The sequence below is a fragment of the Oratosquilla oratoria genome, chromosome 33 (genome assembly GCF_046742065.1).
Source record: "Oratosquilla oratoria isolate Oo_2021 chromosome 33, ASM4674206v1, whole genome shotgun sequence".
NCBI lineage: Eukaryota > Metazoa > Arthropoda > Malacostraca > Stomatopoda > Squillidae > Oratosquilla > Oratosquilla oratoria.
The window spans coordinates 46,986,787-47,010,449 of NC_134809.1; the positions used below are offsets into that span (position 1 = coordinate 46,986,787).

Consider the following 23,663-nt stretch of genomic DNA (forward strand, 5'->3'; position numbering starts at 1 on the left):
TGTGAGGTATTGCAGTCAAAGGCAAAAGTGCATCATTGATGAATTTTTATTTGCCAAGTATCTTGCAACTGGTTCAAAAGGGGAGAATTTTTAAGTGCTTGGAGGAGTATTTAAAGAAGCATGATATATCTCTTAGCAATGTTACTACAGTGGTTACTGATGGAGCACCAGCAATGGTTGGCCATATAGAGGATTTGCAGCTTTACTCAAGGAAAAGGTGACACTGTTCTTTGTGTATTGCATAGGCAACACCTTGTAGCCAAGAAACTCAGCAGTGAACTTCATGATGTTTTAAAAGTGTGCATCAGATCAATAAACAAAATAAAGGCATATCCACTTAACTCACGATTGTTTGCATTGCTATGTGAAGAGAATGATGGAGTTTTTTGCCAATTATTCATGCACACTAAAGTAAGGTGGCTCTCTAGGGGCCAAAGCTTACAAAGACTTGCAAAGTTGTACAGTTCAACTGTACAGTTTCTGGCATATATAGACCCATTTTTATGTGAAGAGTAAAAAAAGTGTAAAAATGCTCTGTTATATTTGGCAGACCTGTATTCAAAGTTTAACAAGTCATAGAAATGTCTGCAAGGTAAAGATGTTACCATTATTCAAGCCAGATCAATTCTACTAGGCTTCCAAGGCAAACTAACCCTGTTTAAATCTTCTTTGGTACGCAGACTTCCAATATTTTTCAAATTTACAACAATTGATAAAAAATGAAAATGTTTCAAATGGTGACCTAGAGACATAAATAACTCGTCTGGACAAATTAATTGAAGACTTCAAAGTGCGGTTTGAAGACCTGGAGAAAATGCAAGTGCCTGAATGGATCCTTACACCATTTACCGTATTTTACGCCCTGATATTTGAAAGAAATTTCTAAGAAAAAGAAAGAAGTCATTCTCATACAAGAACACATTCATCATATACCCGACCACTGAACACAAAAACATAAGAAGCAAGGACGACACGTATTGTTTACATTATGAAATCACTTGTCCGATTTTGTTTGTATGGCGATGATACCGGTTGGTGATTAGTAAATATACTATACATTTTTCATTGTCCAAGGGTGGTTTTATTTTCATAAAAATAAGATAAAAATTTCAAAAAAATATGGATGTAGATATATAAAACTTCACTGCCGAATCATTTTTTTCGGTGGGCGGTGGTCCAAAGTGTCTTTCTGCTGCTCTTTTACAGTGTTCTTTGGCATATCGTACAACTTGTAGCTTGTATGCAATAGTATAACTAAACCGTTTTGATGAACTAGCCATGGGTGATAATTTCCAGGACAAAAAATCTTATGACACGTGTGATAGCCTGGTGGTAACTGATAAAGGCACCTGGCATTTGCATGCATTCGTGTGTATGTGTGTGTGTGTGTTGCTATGAGACGAGGGAATGGCCCGATTTCTCCACACGCCGAGTAGGCTCCAGGAAGGATTATGGTATTGGAAATACTTGTAACAGCTAAGTACTGATTTTACATAATATAAAAAGGTTGAATTAAATAGTACTTAAGCTAACATCATAGTGTAATGACTCAACATACAAATCCAGGTCGCTATTGGTCAAGTGTCCAAGCTTACATGAGCCTGGGTGTTGCCTTACAATACAACATTCGTCTTTGAAGACGCATTAGCATTTTTCAGGGTATTTTTTAGGAAAAAAGTGCGTCTTGTAAGCCGTAAAATAAGGTAATGTCAAAATAGAAAATGGAGGCATTGACCCACAGCTGCAGGAAGAATTTATTGACATGAGTATGGATATCGAAGCAAGTGCATTATTCAAAACAAAAAGTCTACGTGATTTTTGGAGCACTGAAAACAATGTTGCTAAATATCCTCAGTTTTGTGAAGTGGTTGAAGCTGGTTTTAGCCATGTAAATGAAATTCTAACAAAGCAGAGGAGCAAACTGAGTGTGGAGGAACGTGGAGACAACGACTAAAACTTACTAATCTACAACCTTGTTGATGCCCATTAGGCACATCCTTCTCATTAATGTTGTCCATAAATTGTCCATATTTTTTTCAGAAAAAAGGGATGTCATATTAAGATAAATTGTATTATGCCCATATATATTCTTTTCCCTTTGTGTTCTCTTTCAAGCATCATGCTGCTACTAATGCAAAATGCTACTACTGCAATTATTAATTTTCATAATCATTTTATGATATATATGTGTTGTATATATATAAACTTCTTATTCAACCTTTTAATTTAACCCCATCCATACGGTGCCGCACACGTAGGCGTCATGGGGAGCGAGTGTATTCGCGAGGCTGCCATATCGGCGTCTTGATTATATTTATTGTAGTCGCCCCTCCATAATGACATTCTTTCTAATTCTTTTGTAATCGCATTTTCTATGGTTATCAAAATTCACGGGTGAAGAGAGAACGATCGATATAAGCGGTGACTATATTTTATGATGCGAGTATTATTACGACACGTCGTACGGCTGGCATTGGCTGCTGCCACCGAGATCTAAGTCCATGACGCCCTACGTGTGCGGCACCGTATGGAAGGGGTTAACAAACTAAAAACTTTCCTTAGTAGTTGGAAAATTATAAAACAAAATTCCAAAATCCAGTTTGGTGAACTGTGTAACTATAAAAGTACAATGTTTCTACTCTTGCGAGTCATTTTCTAATGCTGAAGGTTTTCTATTATTTTACACAACTATGAAAGGAGGATAGGGAGGGAAAGATAGCTGCAGTGGGAAATGCTAAGAAAATGACCGTGATGAGTGAGGAAAATGGAGGAGAAATAAGGAAGGATGAAGTGAAGGCAGTTGTTAAGATGATGAAAGCAGGTAAGGCACCTGGTCTGGATGGATGCCATACAGAATGTCTAAAAAAAAGGAGGTACAGTGAAGGTGGACTGGTTGGTGAGGTTATTTAATGTTTGCTGGAGAGAGGGTAGAGTGCCGGAGGACTGGAGGAGTGTCTGTATAGTTCCACTTTACAAGGGAAAAGGGGACGTGTGAATGTAATAGTTTCAGAGGGATTAGCTTGTTAAGTGTAGTTGGGAAGGCTTATGGGAGGATCTTGATTGAGAGGATTAGGAGAGGAACAGTGTGGATTTAGGATGGGTAGAGGTTGTGTAGATCAGATTTTTGTGGTAAGACAGATATGTGAGAAAGTTATAGGAAAGGGGAAGGATGTTTTTTGGGCCTTTATGGACCTGGAAAAGGCTTACGACAGGGTAGACAGAAAGGCACTGTGGGAGGTTTTGCAGATATACGGGATAGGAGGAAAGCTTCTGGGAGCTGTCAAGATTTTTTATGAGGGTAGTAGAGCTTGTGTCAGGATTAGAAATGGAGAGAGTGAGTGGTTCGAGGTAAAGGTGGGACTTCGTCAAGGATGCGTTATGTCGCCCTGGCTGTTCAACTTATACATGGATGGGGTAGTGCGAGAGGTAAATGCAAGGGCAGTGGGTCAGGGATTGGAGATGGTTAAAGAAAATGGAGAAATGTGGGAGGTGAGCCAGCTGTTGTTTGCGGATGACACTGCGCTTGTGGCAGGATCGGAGGAGGGATTGAGGAAGTTGGTGACAGAGTTTGGGAGAGTGTGTGATGGAAGAAAGCTGAAGATAAATGTGGGTAAAAGTAAGGTGATGAGATGTACAAGGGGTGAAAGTGGCAGTAGTCTGGAAGTGAGCATTAAGGGAGAGTGACTGGAGGAAGTGGATAGTTTTAGATACTTGGGTGCAAATGTGGCAGGAAAAGGTGGAGGTAGACTGTAGATTGAGAGAAGCGAGTAAATGCCTTGATGGATTAAAAAGTGTAATGAGGAATAGACATTTGGGAATGGATGCTAAGAGGAGACTATGTGAAGGAGTGATTGTGCCAACAGCACTGTATGGGGCAGAAACATGGAACATAAGAGAGGAAGAGAGAGAAGGAGTTTGAATGTGTTTGAGATGAGGTGTCTGAAAAGTATGATGGGGGTTACTAGGCTGGATAGAGTGAGAAATGAGGAGGTGAGGAGGAGAACAGGGGTGGAAAGGGAGTTGGGAGATAGGGTTGATGAAAGAGTATTAGGATGGTTGGGACACGTGGAAAGAATGAGTGAAGAAAGACTAGTAAAAGAGGTATGGAAGGCAGATGTGGAGGGAGTGAACATGAGGGGACGTCCTAGGATGAGGTGGATGGATGGGGTGAAGGGGGCTTTGGGGAAGAGGGGAATGTCTGTTGAGGAAGGACGGGAGAGGGCAGAAGACAGGGATGAATGGAGAATGGTTGTATAAGGATGATGATGTGATGCATGAGGTGGAATGGGGGGTGAGGTAGTATGTGTGAGCAAAATTTGACGCAGCCCGAAGGGATTTCTCCCTGTCTTCTCCTTTTATGCATGGGGGGGTCGCCGATTTAATGAAGCGGCCTTGCTGTGGATGTGCTGTGTCTTGCGACACTGCTTCTGACCCAGGGCAGTGGACAAGGTGCAGGGATGACCCATCCTCCAGGAGGTGCCAAGATGAAAGGGAGGGTGGAGGGGTGTGGAGTGTATTCAGGGATGGAATGGGTGGGAGTGATTTTATGCCTTTTCCTTTTTGGCTACCTCCCTTGTAAGAGGGGAAAAAGCCTTGGTATATGTATGTATGTATGAAAGCATGGATAGCATATATAATTCAACATTGTTATGGATATAGTAATGCAGAGTAAATAGGAATTACCATACTTGAAACAAAACAAACTATATGCAAATTGCCACAAACACGAAAACTGTGACAATGGTACTTTAGAAATACCATAAGTGATTTATGAGATCAAACAAGAACTACAGTCAAGAATTAAAATGTCAACAAAAATGAAAATCATAATGATGATGATAACACTATTGATAACTAAAATTATAATAATACATATACGGGAGGTAGCCAAAAAAAAGGGCATAAAAACCATTCCCACCCATTCCATCCCTGAATCATGAAAAGTATTGAATTCCTTGATAGAGAAGACTTTTTAAATTGGGATACGAGAAATACAAGAGGACATGGAAAACTCAAAAAGGACAGATATAGAAGAGATCTGAAAAAAGAAACAGCTTTCCCCAGAGTGATGGATGTATGGAACAAACTGGGCAAAATGATAGTGTGCAAAAACCATACATTAATTTAAGAACAACTGAAATACTGCAAGATACAAAGACAGGACACCACAAGCATAGCTCCCCATCCAGTAAGATACAACTAGGTAAGTACACACATTTATGAAAAACGATTGTCAAAACTAGAATTTCCGACCGTGGAACAAAGAAGAGAACGAGGTGACTTGTAGACCATCTACAGAATGATAAAAAGTATAGAAATCCTTGATAGAGAAGACTTGCTAAATTGGGATAAGAGAAACACAAGAGGACATGTAAGGAAGCTCAAAAAGGAGAGTTATAGAAGAGACCTGAAGAAAAAAAAAAAAAAAAAATCCCCCACAGAGTGGTGGATGTATGGAATGTACTAGATGAAACAGTAGTGTGTGCAGAAAACAGTACAAGAATTTGAGCAAATTAGATATGACAAGATACAGAGACGGGACACTGTGAGCGTAGCTTTCCTTCCTGTATACCGTATTTTACGGCTTACAAGACGCACTTTTTCTCCTAAAAAATACCCTGAAAAATGCTAATGCGTCTTCCAAGATGAATGTTGTATTGCAAGGCAACACCCAGGCTCATGTAAGCTTGGACACTTGACCGATAGTGACCTGGATTTGTATGTTGAGTCATTACACTATGATGTTAGCTTAAGTACTATTTAATTCAACCTTTTATATTATGTAAACTTAGTACTTAGCTGTTACAAGTATTTCCAATACCATAATCCTTACTGGAGCCTACTCGGCGTGTGGAGAAAACAGGCCGCTCCCTCTTCTCATAGCAACACACACACACACATGCACACAAATGCACGCAAATGCCAGGTGCCTTTATCAGTTACCACCAGGCTATCACACGTGTCATAAGATTTTTTGTCCTGAAAATTATCACCCATGGCTAGTTCAAAACAGTTTAGTTATACTATCGCATACAAGCTACAAGTTGTACGATATGCCAAAGAACACTGTAAAAGAGCAGCAGAAAGACACTTTGGACCACCGCCTACCGAAAAAATGATTCGGCAGTGGAGTTTTATATATCTACATCCATATTTTAGAAATTTTTATCTTATTTTTATGAAAATAAAACCACCCTTGGACAATGAAAAATGTATAGTATATTTACTAATCACCAACCGGTATCATCGCCATACAAACAAAATCGGACAAGTGATTTCGTAATGTAAACAATACGTCCAATACGTGTCGTCCTTGCTTCTTATGTTTTTGTGTTCAGTGGTCGGGTATATGGTGAATGTGTTCTTGTATGAGAATGACTTTTTTTTTTTTTTTTTTTTTCTTGGAAATTTCTTTCAAATATTAGGGTGCGTCTTCCAAGATGCAGCGTCTTGCAAGCCGTAAAATACGGTAGTACAACTAGGTAAATACACAAACACACACATACAGAGACATATAACTGTCTTGCTCATATACTGAATGCATAGGTATGGTTTATTTGAATAAATGTCTATATTTGCTGGTAAATTTTTCAGTGCATTTAAAGGAATATGTGGGGATGAAATGGGTGGGAGTGGATTTATGCCCTTGACTTTGGCTACCTTCCTTGTAAGGGGGAAAAAGTTGGTGCTGTGAATGTGCTGTATCTTGCGACACTGCTTCTGACCCAGGGCAGTGGGCAAAATGCAGGGATGACCTGTCATTCAGGAGGTGCCAAGATAAGAGGGTGGAGGGGAGTGGAGTATGTCAGGGATGGAATGGGTGGGAGTGGTTTTTATACCTTTGTTTTATGGCTACCTCCCTTATAAGGGGAAAAAGCCTTTGGTATATGTATATATATATATGTATGTGTCTACAGAATGCAGAAATGGCCTTCAATTTTGGTGCACAACCCTTCAAGCATCCCCCCAAAAATGGTTACATTGCTGTTTGTGAGGCCACCAAAGAATGCATTGTCAACAGTGATGTCAAAGGAGCAGGAGGTGATCAGAAGATGAAGGTTATAAATAATGCACCACAGGCTATCATTATTGAGGTATGACTGTGCACTAGTATTTTTCAAAAGCCTTTTGTATGTGGATGATGATTTTCTGTTAGAAGAGTCAGAAGTGTCTTGCTGCATTGCTTCTGATCCAGTGGGCTGAGGACAGAAACCCATCATCCACAAAGGGCTAAAATAAAAGGGAAATGGGTGGGAGTGGGATGGGTGCATTTCTTGGCTGGCTACCTCCTATACAAAGTGTAAGGAACCTTTTGGTATGCAGATAAATAGAGTGACTACAGAAGATGGTGAGGAGGAAATTGAAAGTCAATTCACCTAAGGATAAGGAAATTGTAGGGATTCAGTTGAAGGTGAGAGAAATGTATATACAGTATATGAAAGGGGCAAAGTACTTAATTTTTAAAGTATTCCATATCCTTTAATCCTTGATGATGTCTTGTTAACACAGCGATTTTTTCTCACAGCCTTCCCGTGAGTTAGCTGAACAAACCCTGAAACAGATACAACTTTTCCGTAAGCACCTAGATAATCCTGTTGTCAAGGATCTTCTCATTGTGGGTGGTGTTCCTGTGAAGGATCAAATATCAGCTCTAAATGGAGGTTAGTTGCACTGAATTGTAATATTTTAATGCATTTAGTTCTTGTGGTAGGTATGTCAGATATATGGGATTGGAGGAAAGCTGTTAAGAGCATTTAAAAGTTTGAGAGTAATATAGCCTGTGTTAGAATTGGAAATGGAGAAAACGAGTGGTTTGAGGTAAAGGTAGAGATGTCATGTCACCATGGCTGTTCAACTTGTACAGGGATGGGGTGGTGCAGAAGGTAAATGCATTGGACTGGAGATAGTTAAAGAAAATAGACAAAAGTGGGAGGTGAGCCAGTTGTTGTTTGCAGATGACACTGTACTTGTGGCAGGGTTAGAGGGGGATTAAGGCATTTTGGGAAGGTGTGCAATAGGAGAAAGTTGAAGGTAAATTGTATCATCCGCAAACAACAGCTGGCTCACCTCCCACTTTTCTCCATTTTCTTTAACCATCTCCAATCCCTGACCCACCACCCTTGCATTTACCTCTTGCACCACCCCATCCATGTATTAGTTGAACAGCCAGGGTGACATAACACATCCTTGACGAAGTCCCACCTTTACCTTGAACCACTCACTCTCCATTTCTAATCCTGAAACATGCTCTACTACTCTCGTAAAAACTCTAGACAGCTCCTAGAAGCTTTCCTCCTATCCTGTATATCTGCAAAATCTCCCACAGTGCCTTCCTGTCTACACTGTCATAAGCCTTTTCCAGATCCATAAAGGCCCAAAAAACATCCTTCCCCTTTCCTATAGCTTTCTCACATATCTGTCTTACCACAAAAATCTGATCTACACAACCTCTACCCGTCCTAAATCCACACTGATCTTCACCAATTACTCCCTCTATTCCTCTCCTATTCCTCTCGATCAAGATCCTCCCATAAGCCTTCCCAACTACACTTAACAAGCTAATCTCTCTGAAACTAATACACTAGCACTTGTCCCCTTTTCCCTTGTAAAGTGGAACTATACAGGCACTCCTCCAGTCCTCCAGCACTCTACCCTCTCTTAAACATTTTGTAATAATAATGATAATATTAAAAAGTTCTTGCATATCTGCCTCACCACAAAAATATTATTCACATACAATCTTTCATTAAATAACCTCACCAGCCAGTCCACCATAACTGTACCTCCTATTTTTAGCCATTCTGCATGGCATCCATCCAGACCAGATGCTTTACCTGCTTTCATCATCTTGACAACTGCCTTCACTTTTTCCTTCCTTATTTCTCCTCCATTTTCCTCACTCATCACTCTCATTTTCTTAGCACTTCCCACTGCAACTATCTTTCCCTCCCTATCCTCCTTCACATTTAGCAACTCCCTAAAATACCCTTACTGCCTTCTCTTCCATTATCATCTCCCCATCTGCACCTTTTACCTTTTCCTCTCTACTTGATTTGCCTCTTCTTCCTCTTTTAATTTCTTTCCAAAACATTTTGTATTGCTTTCAAAATTTTCTGTCATACTCTTACCCCATTTCACATCTGCTCTCCTCTTTGCCTCCTTTATTTTTTATGCTTTACTTCTCTTTACTTTGTAGCTCTCATATGATTCCCTTGTCCTATTTTGTAACCAATATATGAAAACCTGCTTCTTTTCTTCTACACCCTTCTTTGCTTCCTCATCACACCACTCTCTACCCATCCTTCTATTCCCTCCTGTCCTCCTTGTTCCACACACCATCTTTGCACACCTTATAACTCCCTCCTTGAACCATCCACATTCCTCCTCTACTCCTAGCTCTACTTTATCCTTCACTCCCTCCCACTCCTTTTTCAGCTTCTGATACTCCTACTTTCCTCATTTAAGCAGTTCATTTTAAGTACCTCCCTACCTTCTGCCCTTTTCCTCTTACTCCACCTATTCTCCACTCCTAACTTACCTTCCACCAAAAAATTATCTGATATTCCCCCACTCTCCCCTTAGAACATGTATATTCAAAGCTCATCCTACTATACTCCTGGTTACCACTATATAGTCCATTAATACTCTACCACCCTTCCATCCACCACCCTCTTCCATGTGTACATTTGCTTGACTTTCTTCCTAAGCACTATTTGCTATCATCAACTCTCATTTGAGACAGATCACCATCAACTCTCCACTACAATTTTTTTCTGGGATGCCATACTTCCCAATCACTTGTCTATTGCTTCATTTCCTACCTTAGCATTAAGGTTGTCCAACACCACTACATTGACCTTTCTCCCTAACCCCTCTATTCACTCATTTAAATCCAACCAAAAAGCCTCCCTTTCCTCTATGCACTTCACTCTACTAGGCCCATATGCACTTACAAAAATCCACATCTCCCTTCCCAGCTTCACCTTCATCCACAATAACCTTAAAGAAACCTACCACTCCACTACACACTTACCTATCTCTTCACTAACTAGTATAGCCACCCCTTCTCTCCCTCATCCTCACTTCACTCCTGAGAACCTCCCAACTACACTCCCAAACTCACACTCGCCCCTCCCTTTCAACTTAGTTTCACTCAGTGCCAACACATCAATCTTTCTTCTCACAAACACACTGCCTATCTCTTCCCTTTTACTCTCATCTGTACCACATCCATGCACATTAAAAGACCCAAATCTTAGGGTACTGTATGGAAAACTCCTAAACCCCCTTATGGCTTTACTTTTTTTAGGAATGCTCCCTTTAGGGCTACAGGTAGCAGGATTCCTAGTCCTATACCCGTCCTGATTTTTGTCACCTCGTACAACTCAAGTGGGAAGACTTGGTGGCAGCATTCTTCTCCCCCACCACAGGGTAGGCAAAAAAAGGAAAATAATATTTAGAGAAATGGTACAGGACAGTAAGAAGGGGTGGGGGGACAGCATAACAGAGGGACAGTTGCAATATAATAAAAGTGTCATAATTTCTGTATGAACAGAGTGTTCCTCTATCACAGACAAAAAGATGTGTGACTCTGGTCCATAGGGGTACCCCATATAGACCCTAAAGTATCATCTACATACTACTTTGCCACAATAACATGCAGCCAATACCCCACATGGGCTTTTATGGATCTGGAGACTGCTTATGACAGGGTCGACGGGAAGGCATTGTGGGAGATGCTGCAGATATATGGTATAGGAGGAAAGCTGTTAAAAGCAGTCAAGAGTTTTTACAAGAGTAGTAGAGCTTAGTGTTAGGATTAGAAATGGAGAGAGTGAGTGATTTGAGGTAAAGGTGGGACTTCATCAGGGATGTGTTATGTCGCCCCGGCAGTTCAATTTATTCATGGATGGGGATGGTGCAAGAGGGAAATGCAAGGGTAGTGGGTTGGGGATTGAAGATGGTTAAAGAAAATTGGGAGATAAGCTAGTTGTTGTTTGCTGATGACACTGTGCTTGTACCAGGATCAGAGGAGGGATTGAGAAAGTTAGTAACAGAGTTTGGGATGGTGTGTGAAAGAAGGAAGTTGAAGATAAATGTGGGTAAAAGTAAGGTGATGAGATGTACAAGGGGTGAAAGTGGCAGCAGCCTGGAAGTGAGTATTAAGGGAGAGACTGGAGGAAGTGAATAGTTTTAGATACTTGGGTGCGAATGTGGCAGGAAAGGAGGAGTGGGGGTGGAGGTAGAATGTAGGTTGAGAGAAGAGAGTAAATGCCTTGGGGGATTAACCTCTTCACTCCGGGGCACATTGCACATCTGGCAGCATTACCTGCCAGGCGTGCGATGTTGCGTCATAATAATCGCATTATAAAAAATAAAGTCACTGCTTAATCGCTCGTTCTCTTTCACCCCGGAATTTTGATAACCATAGAAAATATGATGAAGCCAGTTTAGAGAGAATAAGGGTCACGCAGGTACAACTACAATAAATATAATCAAAACGCCGACATCGGCATCATCGCGTACCCACTTGCTCCTCATGACGCCTACGTAGGCGTCACCGTATGGAAGTGGTAAAAAGTGTAATGAGAAATAGACATTTGGGAATGGATGCTAAGAGGAGATTATATGAAGGAGTGATTGTGCTGACAGCACTGTATGGGGCAGAAACATGAAACATAAAGAGAGGAAGAGAGGAGTTTGAATGTATTTGAGATGAGGTACTTGAGAAGTGTGATATGGGTTACTAGCTGGATAGAATGAAAAATGAGGAGAGCAGGGGTGGAAAGGGAGTTGCGAGATAGGTTGAAAGAGTATTGGGATGGTTTGGACACATGGAAAGAATGAGTGAAGAAAGATTAGTAAAAGAGGTGTGGAAGGCAGAGGTGGAAGGAGTGAACATGAGGGGTTGACCTTGGATAAGATGGATGGATGGGGTAAAAGAGGCATTGGGAAAGAGGGGAATGTCTGTTGAGGAAGGATGGGAGAGGACAGAAGATGGGAGTGAATGGAGAAGGGTTGTGTATGGATGATGTTGTGATGCATGAGGAGGAGTGGGTGGGGGATGGGGGATGAATGAGTATATATGAAAAATAAATTGATGCAGCCCTTAGGGATTTTCCCCCATCTTCTCTTTTTCTGCATGAGGGGACGGAGAGTGCGGGGTTGCTGATTTAATGAAGCAGCCTTGCTGTGAATGTGCTGTGTCTTGCAACACTGCTTCTGACCCAGGGCACTGGGTGAAATGCAGGGATGACCCGTCATCCAGGAGGTGCCAAGATAAAAGGGAGGAAAGAGGGTAAAGGGGAGTGGAGTATGTTGGGCATGGAAGGGGTGGGAATGGTTTATGCCTTTGTTTTTGTTGTTGTTGTTGTTGTTGTTCCCTAGACTGTCTGTCCGAGCAGTCCCGTCTCCCCAAGGAAGGCCACAGCCGAAACTGGGTTTTCCCACAAATCCTTTATAGAGTGTATGTTGTGTTGTTTGCGTGCATGATTGTGTATAATGCAGTCTTCCATTATGTGTTGTATGGTATGGGGTGAAGTGTTACATCCTGGGCAGCTGTTCACAACATGGTCGTCCAGCCTCTTCTGATAGCTTAGAAGTGCTGGGTGGTGACCGCATCGCAGTCTGGCCAAGTGGACTCTGTCCTTTCGTGGGAGAGAGGATTCAGAAGGGTGGATATCAGGGGGTCTGGCATGCAGCAGTGTGTTGTCTTTCAGTGTGTTAATGGAGCGGTGAGTGATATGATTATGAATATGTTTCCGGAGGCTGGTATTTGGTGGTTATGGAGGAAGAGAAGAGAGTATCTGTGCGTAATAAAGGTCTTTGGGTGTAGTTTTAAGTATCTGTGCGTAATAAAGGTCTTTGGGTGTAGTTGCCTTTGTTTTTTGGCTACCTCCCTTGTATGGGGGAAAAGCCTTTGGTATATATATAAGTTCACCCTAGGCTTTTCACAGGTTTCAGTTTGGAGTTCACTTTGAGGCATTTCATTTACAAATACTGAGCTAAAATAGTTGTTTAAAATATCACACATTCCTTCATTTGAATATTCAAGTTGACCGTCAGCAGATTATTTCTAATAACCTTTTTATCTAATGTAAATATAGAATTCTTTGGGATTATATTTGGATTTATCAGCGATATTCACTTCATATTGCGTTCTCTTTTTAATATATATATATCTTTATTATTACATGATTTGTCATGCCAAGGGATGCTTTGATAGTCATTAGGTGCACCTGAGCACTTATTATTCCTCTCCCTCCTCCAGTTTCTTTGTCAAGCCACTTTGGGCAAGCCTTCCATGCATCCCATTCTTGATCTTCCTCTGAAGCTTACTTCACCCACCACCTGCCTTGCCCTGCACACTGTTCTTGTTAGTCTTTTTTTCACATATTGTTTCCATGTGCCCAAACCATCTCTGTATTCTTTGATTAGCCCTTGTCTGCCAGCTCTCTTTCTATCCCTGCTCTCTGCCTCATCTCTGTTTCTCACTCTATCCACACACAAGACTAAGGACACCTAATACTACACTGATCTTCTAATTTCTTATTGACAAGACAAAATCTCTTTACTAACTTACTAGTAAGCCAAACTTAGGCCTTGGGCAGCTACCTGGGGCATAAAAGTTTTGTATAAGAGAGAAATGAAATAATGGATTGATTTATGTGCATGAAGACTATCGTTCATTTCCCACATTTGAAGGCTTAACATGGCAATGGATACATTTTTATTTTATATATGTCAGTCCATTGTCCTTGGACTGTTTTCTTTATTACATAATTTTATATTACGTAGGTATTGATATTGTAAGTGGGACTCCTGGACGTTTGGAGGAGCTGATCAACACTGGGCAGCTCTCCCTTCAGGGCTGCAGGTTCTTCGTACTTGATGAAGCTGACGGGCTCTTGAAACAGGTAAGAAATTATTTTCTTTTTAATTATATTTTGTGCAAAAACATGAGCTAAGATGAGAGGGAACCAATTTAGCAGTGGATGGGAGTGATTGCTTGCCTTGGCTTGCTACTTTCCTAATAAGGGGGAAAAGACCTTCTGTATATCTATACCAAGATCTTCCCTGTGGTGGGGGAAAAGAATACTGCCACCAAGTAATTCCACTTGGATCGTAAGAGGTGAGAAGAAAGGGACGGGGATTGGGACTAGGCATCCTTCTCCTTGTAGCCCCACAGGGGACATTCCTAAAAAAAGTAAAGGCATAAGAGGGTCTAGGAGTTTTCCGACCAGCACCCTAAGGCTTGGGTCTTTTAATGTGCGTGGATGTGGTACAGATGAGAGTAAAAGGGAAGAGATAGGTAGTATGTTTGTGAGAAGAAAGATGGATGTGTTGGCTTTGAGTGAAACTAAGTTGAAAGGGAAGGGTGAGTGTCAGTTTGGGAGTGTAAGTGGGAGGTTATCAGGAGTGAAGTGAGGGCAAGGGAGGGAAGGGATGGCTATACTAGTAAGTGAAGAGATAGGTAAACGTGTAGTGGAGTGGAAGGAGGTTTCCTCAAGGATAATGTGGATGAAGGTGAAACTGGGAAAGGAGATGTGGGTTTTTGTAAGTGCATATGGGCCTGGCAATGAGAAGAATATAGAAGAAAGGGAGGCATTTTGGATAGATTTAAATGAGTGCATAGAGGATTTAGGAAGAAATGTCAGTGTAATAGTACTGGGAGACCTTAATGCTAGGGTAGGAAATGATCCAATTGATGGAGTGGTTGGGAAATGTGGAGTTCCAAGAAAGAATCGTAGTGGAGAGTTGATGTTGGAAATGTGTCTAGAAAGAGAGTTGATGATAGCAAATACAGTGTTTTGGAAGAAAGTCAAGCATAAGGACACATGGGAGAGGGTGGTAGATAGAGTGTTAATGGACTATGTAGTGGTAAATAGGATTGTGATAGGATGTACATGTGCTAAGGGGAGAGGGTGGGGGAATATCAGGTCATTTTTTGTTGGAAGGTAAGTTGAGAGTGGAGCATAGATGGAGAAAGAGGAAAGGGACAAAAGTTAGGGAGGTGCTTAGAGTGAACTCTTTAAATGAAAGGAAAGGGAGTACAAGAAGAAGCTGAAGGAGTGGGAGGGAGTGAAGGATAGAGTAGAGCTAGATGTGGAGGAGGAATGGGGATGGTTCAAGGAGGGAGTCACAAAGTATGCAAGGATGGTGTGTGGAACAAGAAGGACAGGAGGAAATAGAAGGAAAGGTAGTGAATGGTGGGATGAGGAAACAAAGAAGGTTGTAGAAGAGAAGAAGCAAGCTTTCACAGATTGCCTACAAAATAGGACGAGGGAGTCATATGAGAGGTACAAAAAAAAAAGAGAAGTAAAGCAAAAGGTAAAGGAGGCAAAGAGGAGAGCAGATGTGAAATGGGGTAAGAGTATGACAGAAAATTTTGAAAGTAATAAAAAGATGTTTTGGAAAGAAATTAAGAGAGGTAGAGGAGGCGAATCAAGTAGAGAAGAAAAGGTAAAAGGTGCAGATGGAGAGATGATAATGGAAGAGAAGACAGTAAGAGGAAGATGGGCAGAATATTTTAGGGAGTTGCTAAATGTGAAGGAGGATAGGGAAGGAAAGATAGCTGCAATGGGAAATGCTAGGAAATTGAGAGTGATGAGTGAGGAAAATGGAGGAGAAATAAGGAAGGATGAAGTGAAGGCAGTTGTTAAGATGATGAGAGCAGGTAAGGCACTTGGTCTGGATGGATGCCATGCAGAATGTCTAAAAAAAGGAGGTACAGTGGTGGTGGACTGGCTGGTGAGGTTATTTAATGTTTGCTGGAGAGAGGGTAGAGTGCTGGAGGACTGGAGGAGTGCCTGTATAGTTCCACTTTACAAGGGAAAAGGGGACAAGTGTGAATGTAGTAGTTTCAGAGGGTAGCTTGTTAAGTGTAGTTGGGAAGGCTTATGGGAGGATCTTGATTGAGAGGATTAGGAGAGGAATAGAGGGAGTAATTGGTGAGGAACAGTGTGGATTTAGGACGGGTAGAGGTTGTGTAGATCAGATCTTTGTGGTAAGACAGATATGTGAGAAACCTTATAGGAAAGGGGAAGGATGTTTTTTGGGCTTTAATGGATCTGGAAAAGGCTTATGACAGGGTAGACAGAAAGGCACTGTGGGAGGTTTTGCGGACATACGGGATAGGAGGAAAGCTCTTAGTAGCTGTCGAGAGTTTTTATGAGGGTAGTAGAGCTTGTGGCAGGATTAGAAATGGAGAGAGTGAATGGTTCGAGGTAAAGGTGGGACTTCGTCAAGGATGCGTTATGTCTCCCTGGCTGTTCAACTTATACATGGATGGGGTAGTGCGAGAGGTAAATGCAAGGGTGGTGGGTCAGGGATTGGAGATGGTTAAAGAAAATGGAGAAAAGTGGGAGGTGAGCCAGCTGTTGTTTGCAGACAACACTGCGCTTGTGGCAGGATCAGAGGAGGGATTGAGGAAGTTGGTGACAGAGTTTGGGAGAGTGTGTGATAGAAGAAAGCTGAAGATAAATGTGGGTAAAAGTAAGGTGATGAGATGTACAAGGGGTGAAAGTGGCAGTAGACTGGAAGTGAGCATTAAGGGAGAGCGACTGGAGGAAGTGGATAGTTTTAGATACTTGGGTGCAAATGTGGCAGGAAAAGGTGGAGTGGAGGTGGAATGTGAATTGAGAGAAGCGAGTAAATGCCTTGATGAATCAAAAAGTGTAATGAGGAATAGACATTTAGGAATGGATGCTAAGAGGAGACTGTATGAAGGAGTGATTGTGCCAACAGCACTGTATGGAGCAGAAACATGGAACATAAGAGAGGAAGAGAGAAGTTTGAATGTGTTTGAGATGAGATGTCTGAGAAGTATGATGGGGGTTACTAGGTTAGATAGAGTGAGAAATGAGGAGGTAAGGAGGAGAACAGGGGTGGAAAGGGAGTTGGGAGGTAGGGTTGATGAAAGAGTATTAGGATGGTTGGGACACATGGAAACAATGAGTGAAGAAAGACTAGTAAAAGAGGTATGGAAGGCAGATGTGAAGGGAGTGAACATGAGGGGACGTCCTAGGATGAGGTGGATGGATGGGGTGAAGGGGGCTTTGGGGAAGAGGGGAATGTCTGTTGAGGAAGTACAGGAGAGGACAGAAGACGGTTGAATGGAGAATGGTTGTATATGGATGATGTTGTGATGCATAAGGTGGAATGGGTGGTGAGGTAGTATGTGTGAGCAAAATTTGACGCAGCCCGAAGGGATTTCTCCCCGTCTTCTCCTTTTATGCATGGGGGGGACGTAGAGGGGGGGTCGCCGATTTAATGAAGCGGCCTTGCTGTGGATGTGCTGTGTCTTGCGACACTGCTTCTGACCCAGGGCAGTGGACAAGGTGCAGGGATGAGAAGGAGGGTGGATGGGTGTGGAATGTTTTCAGGGATGGAATGGGTGGAAATTATTTTATGCCTTTTCCTTTTTGGCTACCTCCCTTGTAAGGGGGATAAAGCCTTGGTATATGTATGTATGTATATACCAAGATATTTTCCCCCTTATAAAGGAGGTAGCCAAGTCAAAGGCACGTGCCTAAACCCATTACTCTCCCATCCACCCATTTTTCCTCCCTTATCATAGCTCCTCGTGGATGACAGGTTGTACTTGAATCCCGCCCACTTCCCTGGGTAAGAAGCAATGTAGTAAGACACAGTACATCCACATGAAGGCCGCTTCACTTAATTGGCAAAAAAAAAAAAAAAAACCATCCCTTTATGCAGAAAAAGGGAAGACAGGGAGAAATCCCTTCAGTCTGCATCAAAATATCATTCACATATAAGCACCCCCATCACCCACCCCTCCCTTCCTTGCATAATAGTATCATCTATACAGTCACTCACTACTCATCCCTATCTCCTGTCTTTTAGCTTCTTTGCTTGACAGACATTCCCCTCTTGCTCAGTGCCCCCTTCACCCCATCCAATAATCTTTCATGTGCCCTATCTGCCATCTTTTCCACTCCTATCCTTCTCACCTCATTTCTCACTCTATCCAACCTAGTAACCCTACTATCCTTCAAACCTTTCATCTCGAACACATTTAAACTCTATGCCTCTCAACCACTTCAGTATGAAAAGAAGTAAAGAAAGTAAATTCTGAAAGAGACCTAGGAGTAATTATCACCAAAGACATGGTGCCAGATACATAAATACATATACCAAGGATTTTCCCCAATACAAGGGAGGTAGCCAAAAAGGAAAAGGCATAAAATCATTCCCACCCATTCCATCCCTGAATACACTCCACACCCCTCCACCCTCCCTCTCATCTTAGCACCTCCTGGATGACGGGTCATCCCTGCACCTTGTCCACTGCCCTGGGTCAGAGAAACATACAATTTTTCAAGATCAGTAAAGGTGGCCTTTAAATACCTGGATAAGGAAATGGTCAAGAAAATATTACAAACACTGATAAGGCCAAAACTGGAATATGCAGCACTGATATGGTCACTCAGTACAAAAAAGAATACAAGAAAATTAGAAAGAATAGAAAGGGCAATGACAAAGATGGTCCCAACACTTTCAAACCTGACATATGAACAAAGACTGGCCAAACTGGAATTGCCAACCTTGGAACAAAGAAGAGAATGAGGGGATCTACTAACCATCTACAGAATTATGAAAGGAAAAGAATGCCTCGATAGAGAGGACCTATTAAAGTGGGACAGAGGAAAAATAAGAGGACATGCAATGAAACTCAAAAAGGATAACTACAGAAGAGATCTGAAAAAGAACAGCTTCCCACACAGTGATAGATATATGGAATAAATTGGATGAAGAAATAGTGTATGCAAACACAATACAAGAATTTAAGAATAAACTTGATCTTGCGAGATACAAAAATGGGTCACCACGAACATAGCTCCCCTTCCCGTACAATACAACTAGGTAAATACACGTATGTAGGCGTCATGAGCCGCAAGTGGGTACGTGAGGATGCCAGCATCAGCATCTTGATTATATATGTTTTGTAGTTGTACATGATTTACTCCTGGATTCTGTGAACTGGTTTGATCATGCAGTGATACAGTAATACAGCACTGACTATTTTATAATGCAAGTAGTATGATACAAATTACATATGGCAGCCAATGCTATGCGTGAGCATTTGAGTTGTATTGAAATGGTTAACCCTAATGGCACCTACATTGGCGTCGTGAGGCGTGAGTGGGTATGTGAGGATGCCAGTGTTGACATCTTGATTATATTTATTTTGTAGTTGTAGCTGAGTGACCCCCATATCTTGTGAACTGGCTTGATAATATTTTCTGTGGTTATTAATATTCATAAGAAAGGAATTTGAATGTGTTTGAGATGAGTTGCCTGAGAAATATGATGATAGGGGTTATAGGCTGGATAGAGTGAGAAACATTGAGGTGAGGAAGAGAATGGGGGTGGAAAGGGAGTTGGGAGATAGGGTTGATGAAAAAGTATTGGGATCATTTGGACACATGGAAAGAATGAGTGAAGGAAGATAAGTAAAAGGTGTGGAAGGAGTGAACAGGAGGGAGCAACCTAGGATGATATGGATGGGGCATTAGGAAGGAGGGGAATGTGTTGAGGAAGGACGTGAGAAACCAGAAGATAGGGGTGAATGGAAAATGGTTGTGCATGGATGATGCTGTGATGCATGAGTGGGAGTGGGTGGGGGATAGGGGATGAGGAAGTATATGTGAAAAATTGACACAGCCCAAAGGAATTTCTCTTTTTCTCCATTTCTGCATGGTGGTACAGAGAGGGGGGTTCACTGATTTAATGAAGCAGCCTTGCTATGGATGTGCTTGTGACCCAGGGCAGTGGGTAAGATGCAGGGATAACCTGTCATCCAGGAGGTGTCAAAATAAGGAGGAGGGAAGGGGATGGATGGGAGTGGAGTACGTGGGGATGCAAGTGGATTTTATGCCTTTGTTTTTTGGCTACCTCCCTTGTAAGGGGGAAAAAGCCTTTGGTATATGTATGTATGTATTAGTATTCAGAGTGAGAGAGATAAAGTAATACAGCTGTAACATATTTTATAACTCGAGTATTGTGATGCATCATCAAATCGTCTTACATCAATCATCATTGACTCATATTGAAGAGGTTGGATTCCAAGTTTCTGCCCCATACAATACCATCATCACAATCACCCCTTCATATAAACTCTTTGCATCCATTCCCAGATGCCTTTCTCCTAACACTTTTTAATCCCCCAAGGCATTTATTTGTTTTTCTCAATCAACAAGTTAACTTCACCTCCACTCCTCCATTTCCTGTTGTGTGTGACCCCAAATACCTAAAGCTATGCACTTTCTCTAGCTTCTCTCCTTTGAGACTTACTTCCAGCTCACTGCCATTTTCTACCCTTGTACATCTCATCACCTTGCTTTTACCCACATTCACCTTCAACTTTCTCCTATCACATATCTTCCCAAATTCTGTCACTAACTGCCTTAGACCCCCCTCTGACCCTACCACAAGTGCAGTCATCAGGTAACAACAACTGGATCACCTCCCACTTTTCTCCATTTTCTTTAACCATCTCTAATTATCTGCCCATTACCCTTGCCTGTACCCCCCGCACCACCCCATCCATGTACACATTTAATGCTTGGTATATAGATAGATGTTATGGGTAATAGAGGGTGAGGAATTTGGTAAACATACAGATTTATCAGGCAGGCCCCAGCCGTTGCAAAGCTCTGAATGTAGGTCCCTCTGAGCATGAGTCTCGTGCAGTACCATCGTGTTCAGAGGGGCCTACATTTATAACTTCATGATGGCCTAGCCTGATTGTTTGAAATACAGTAAAATTCCTTTTATTCGATCTTGGTGGGACCTACCCTAGATGGGATGTTTGGAAACGTTGGATACTTGGATGTACACTAAAATATTAAGGGGAAAAAACTCACTGGTTTTAGACATTTTCACTTAATTACGTTACAATAAAGCATAATAAACAACACAGCAGGGTGGAGGAGAAATAACCACCAAAAGACAAACTTAAACAAACATTGAAATCCCCACAAAGCCACAAAAATAACAGCTGACCTGAGCACCATGAGTCGGTAGCAGTGATAGCAACAACTAAATAATCACCTAATGGTCGGATAAAAGTTGAATTTGTCCAAACATCCATTTGGACAAATTCAACTTTTATCCGATTTAGGACATTGAAGAAAAAAGTTGGATGTTTGAACTAGTTAGATGTTCGAAGGTCAAATAAAAGGTGTTTGACTATAAATCATATCTACTAGTGATTTTTTCCATAATACAAACTTATGATTGTTCAAATTATCTGGGTTGATCAAACATTGTACCAGAAAACAAGTGTTTCTGACTAGGCTTTCCTGGCCTGTTGTATGTATAAAGTCGTGCCAGAAAGCCTTGTACAGGTAACACTCTAATTATGCTGTTTCTTATTGTGCCTTTTTAGTTTAGCATGATCCAGTGAAAATAGCATTTTTTTTTTTTTTTTTTTTTATTATTATTATTATTATTATTATTTTTTTTTATTATTATTATTATTATTATTATTATTATTATTATTTTTTTTTTTTTTTTTTTTTTTTTTTTTTTCAGACACAGATACAAGCTTTTACATGATTACATTAACAGGACTACAAGTGTGTATTCCCCCCTCCCCTGCATCCGACCTAGATATGGACCAAAAGGTCTCCTGTCGGCATGATAACATAACAAAACTGATAACATAACAAAACTAGTGTTATAAATTGAAGTCTTGTAAATAACATTTTATTTGACAAAGGTGTTTCTAATGAAGTGTGAACAAACTGTTCTTTCAGGTGTGACTTGGTGATATATGTATATGAGAGGAGGAAGGTGAAAGTAAATGTAGGCAATATTAAAGAAATAATTTCTCTCTGTCTCTGAAGGGCCATGAGAATCTTATCAACAGAATTCACAGTGCCATTCCTAAAATCACTCCCGATGGGAAACGTCTTCAGATGGTGGTGTGTTCAGCTACGTTACATTCCTTTGAAGTCAAACGTATGGCAGTAAGTACAGGAAAGCCAGTTTGTGAGATTGGAATGATCATATATTTCATCCTCACTAATGTTCTCTAAATTATGTTGAGTACATGAGGAGGGGGAATGGCTGAGCCCTGCTTTGAAGAGTTCTCACAGAGTTACCTTTGGCCTGAGCAACAATGGTGGGGGACAGGGATAATCCATAATTATGGTGCTGAGATTAGAGGGACATGAAATGGGATTTCATGCATATAGAGTGCTTTGACTCAGTCATCCTCTTGAAAGGTATGTGTTGTATGTATATAACGACTTGTACTTCTGTGCCAGGAACGTTTGATGCACTTCCCAACATGGATTGACCTGAAGGGACAGGACTCTGTTCCTGAGACAGTGCACCATGTTGTTGTGAAGGTGGACCCACGTAACAACCAGTCGTGGACCAATCTGAGGAAGCATGTCCAAACAGATGGAGTCCACAGTCGGGATAACGTCCGGCCAGGCAATAATACACCAGGTGTGTTGGTGGTTATTGTTGCAAGGTGACATGGGGTTATAGTGGGAGTACTGTCAGGGTTAGATAGTAAAGAAATTAGCAGTTAAGTACATTTGAAGGAACAAGTAATAGAGTAGTTTGAAGTATTATTGCTGGTCACCATAAATAAAAGATTAGTTGATAGACTTTGATATACATTATACATTTGAACTGTACTTTTATCTAAGAACCATTATGATTGGTCATGTCAAGGGATGCTATTTTAAAACTAGAATTGGTTATTTACACATTTTTACATTTTACAAAGTTTTATTTAAAACCCAAATTCAGAAGGATGTATAGTTTTTCATTATGTTGTTTGTTATCAGCAATTTCAATTACTTAAATGATGATTGTTTGTGTACAATAGAGACCTTGAGTGAAGCAGTGAAAATGATGAAGGGTGAACTGTGTATCAAAGCCATCGACACACACAAGATGGACCAGGCTCTCATCTTCTGTCGCACCAAGCTTGACTGTGACAACATGGAACGCTACATGAATCAATTGGGTTTGTTGACTGCCCTCTCCTCTGAACATATGTACATCCATAATTCTTCTAATCCTCCTTTTGGGCATGACTATATAATTGGTTAATGCCCACAACTATCCCTTCACCCTGGCCCATATATACCTAAAATACAATCTCTCTTTTTATAAGAGTTTTTATGAGAGTAATATAGGAGGAGTGTGAATGTGTTTTGAGATGAAATGCCTGAGAAGTATGGTAGGGGTTACTAGGCTGGATAGAGTGAGAAACAAGGTGAAGAGAAGAGCAGGGGTGGAAAGGGAGTTGGGAGATAGGGCTGATGAGAGTATGGGGATGATTTAGACACATGGGAAGACTGAGTGAAGAATGATTAGTAAAAGAGGTGGTGTAGAAGGCAGAGGTGGAAAGAGTGAACATGAGGGGGTGACCAAGGATCAGATGGACAGATGAGATCAAAGGGGCATTAGGAAAGAGGGGAATGTCTGTTGAGGAAGGAAAAGATGAGATGGAAGATAGAGGTGAGTGAAGAATGGTTGTGCATGGATGATGCTGTGATGCATGGAAGGGAGGGGATGCAGGGGTGAGAGAGTAAGTGTGAATGATATTTTTATGTAGCCCAAAGGGATTTCTCACAGTCTTCTCTTTTTCTGCATAAGGGGACAGAGAGGGGAGA

At 41.3% G+C, this 23,663-nt stretch overlaps 1 protein-coding gene across 2 annotated transcripts in view; it reads left to right on the plus strand.

Annotated features, from left to right (window-relative positions):
* LOC143017896 (ATP-dependent RNA helicase Ddx1-like) overlaps positions 1-23,663 on the plus strand; it is an 88,968-nt gene that overhangs the window by 34,547 nt on the left and 30,758 nt on the right. For both annotated transcript variants that reach the window (XM_076172935.1, XM_076172936.1), the window contains exons 6-11: positions 6,918-7,094; positions 7,526-7,661; positions 13,798-13,916; positions 21,873-21,995; positions 22,296-22,482; positions 22,871-23,011. In XM_076172935.1, the coding sequence (XP_076029050.1) occupies positions 6,918-7,094; positions 7,526-7,661; positions 13,798-13,916; positions 21,873-21,995; positions 22,296-22,482; positions 22,871-23,011 (883 nt within the window). The remainder of the gene's footprint in view (positions 1-6,917; positions 7,095-7,525; positions 7,662-13,797; positions 13,917-21,872; positions 21,996-22,295; positions 22,483-22,870; positions 23,012-23,663) is intronic.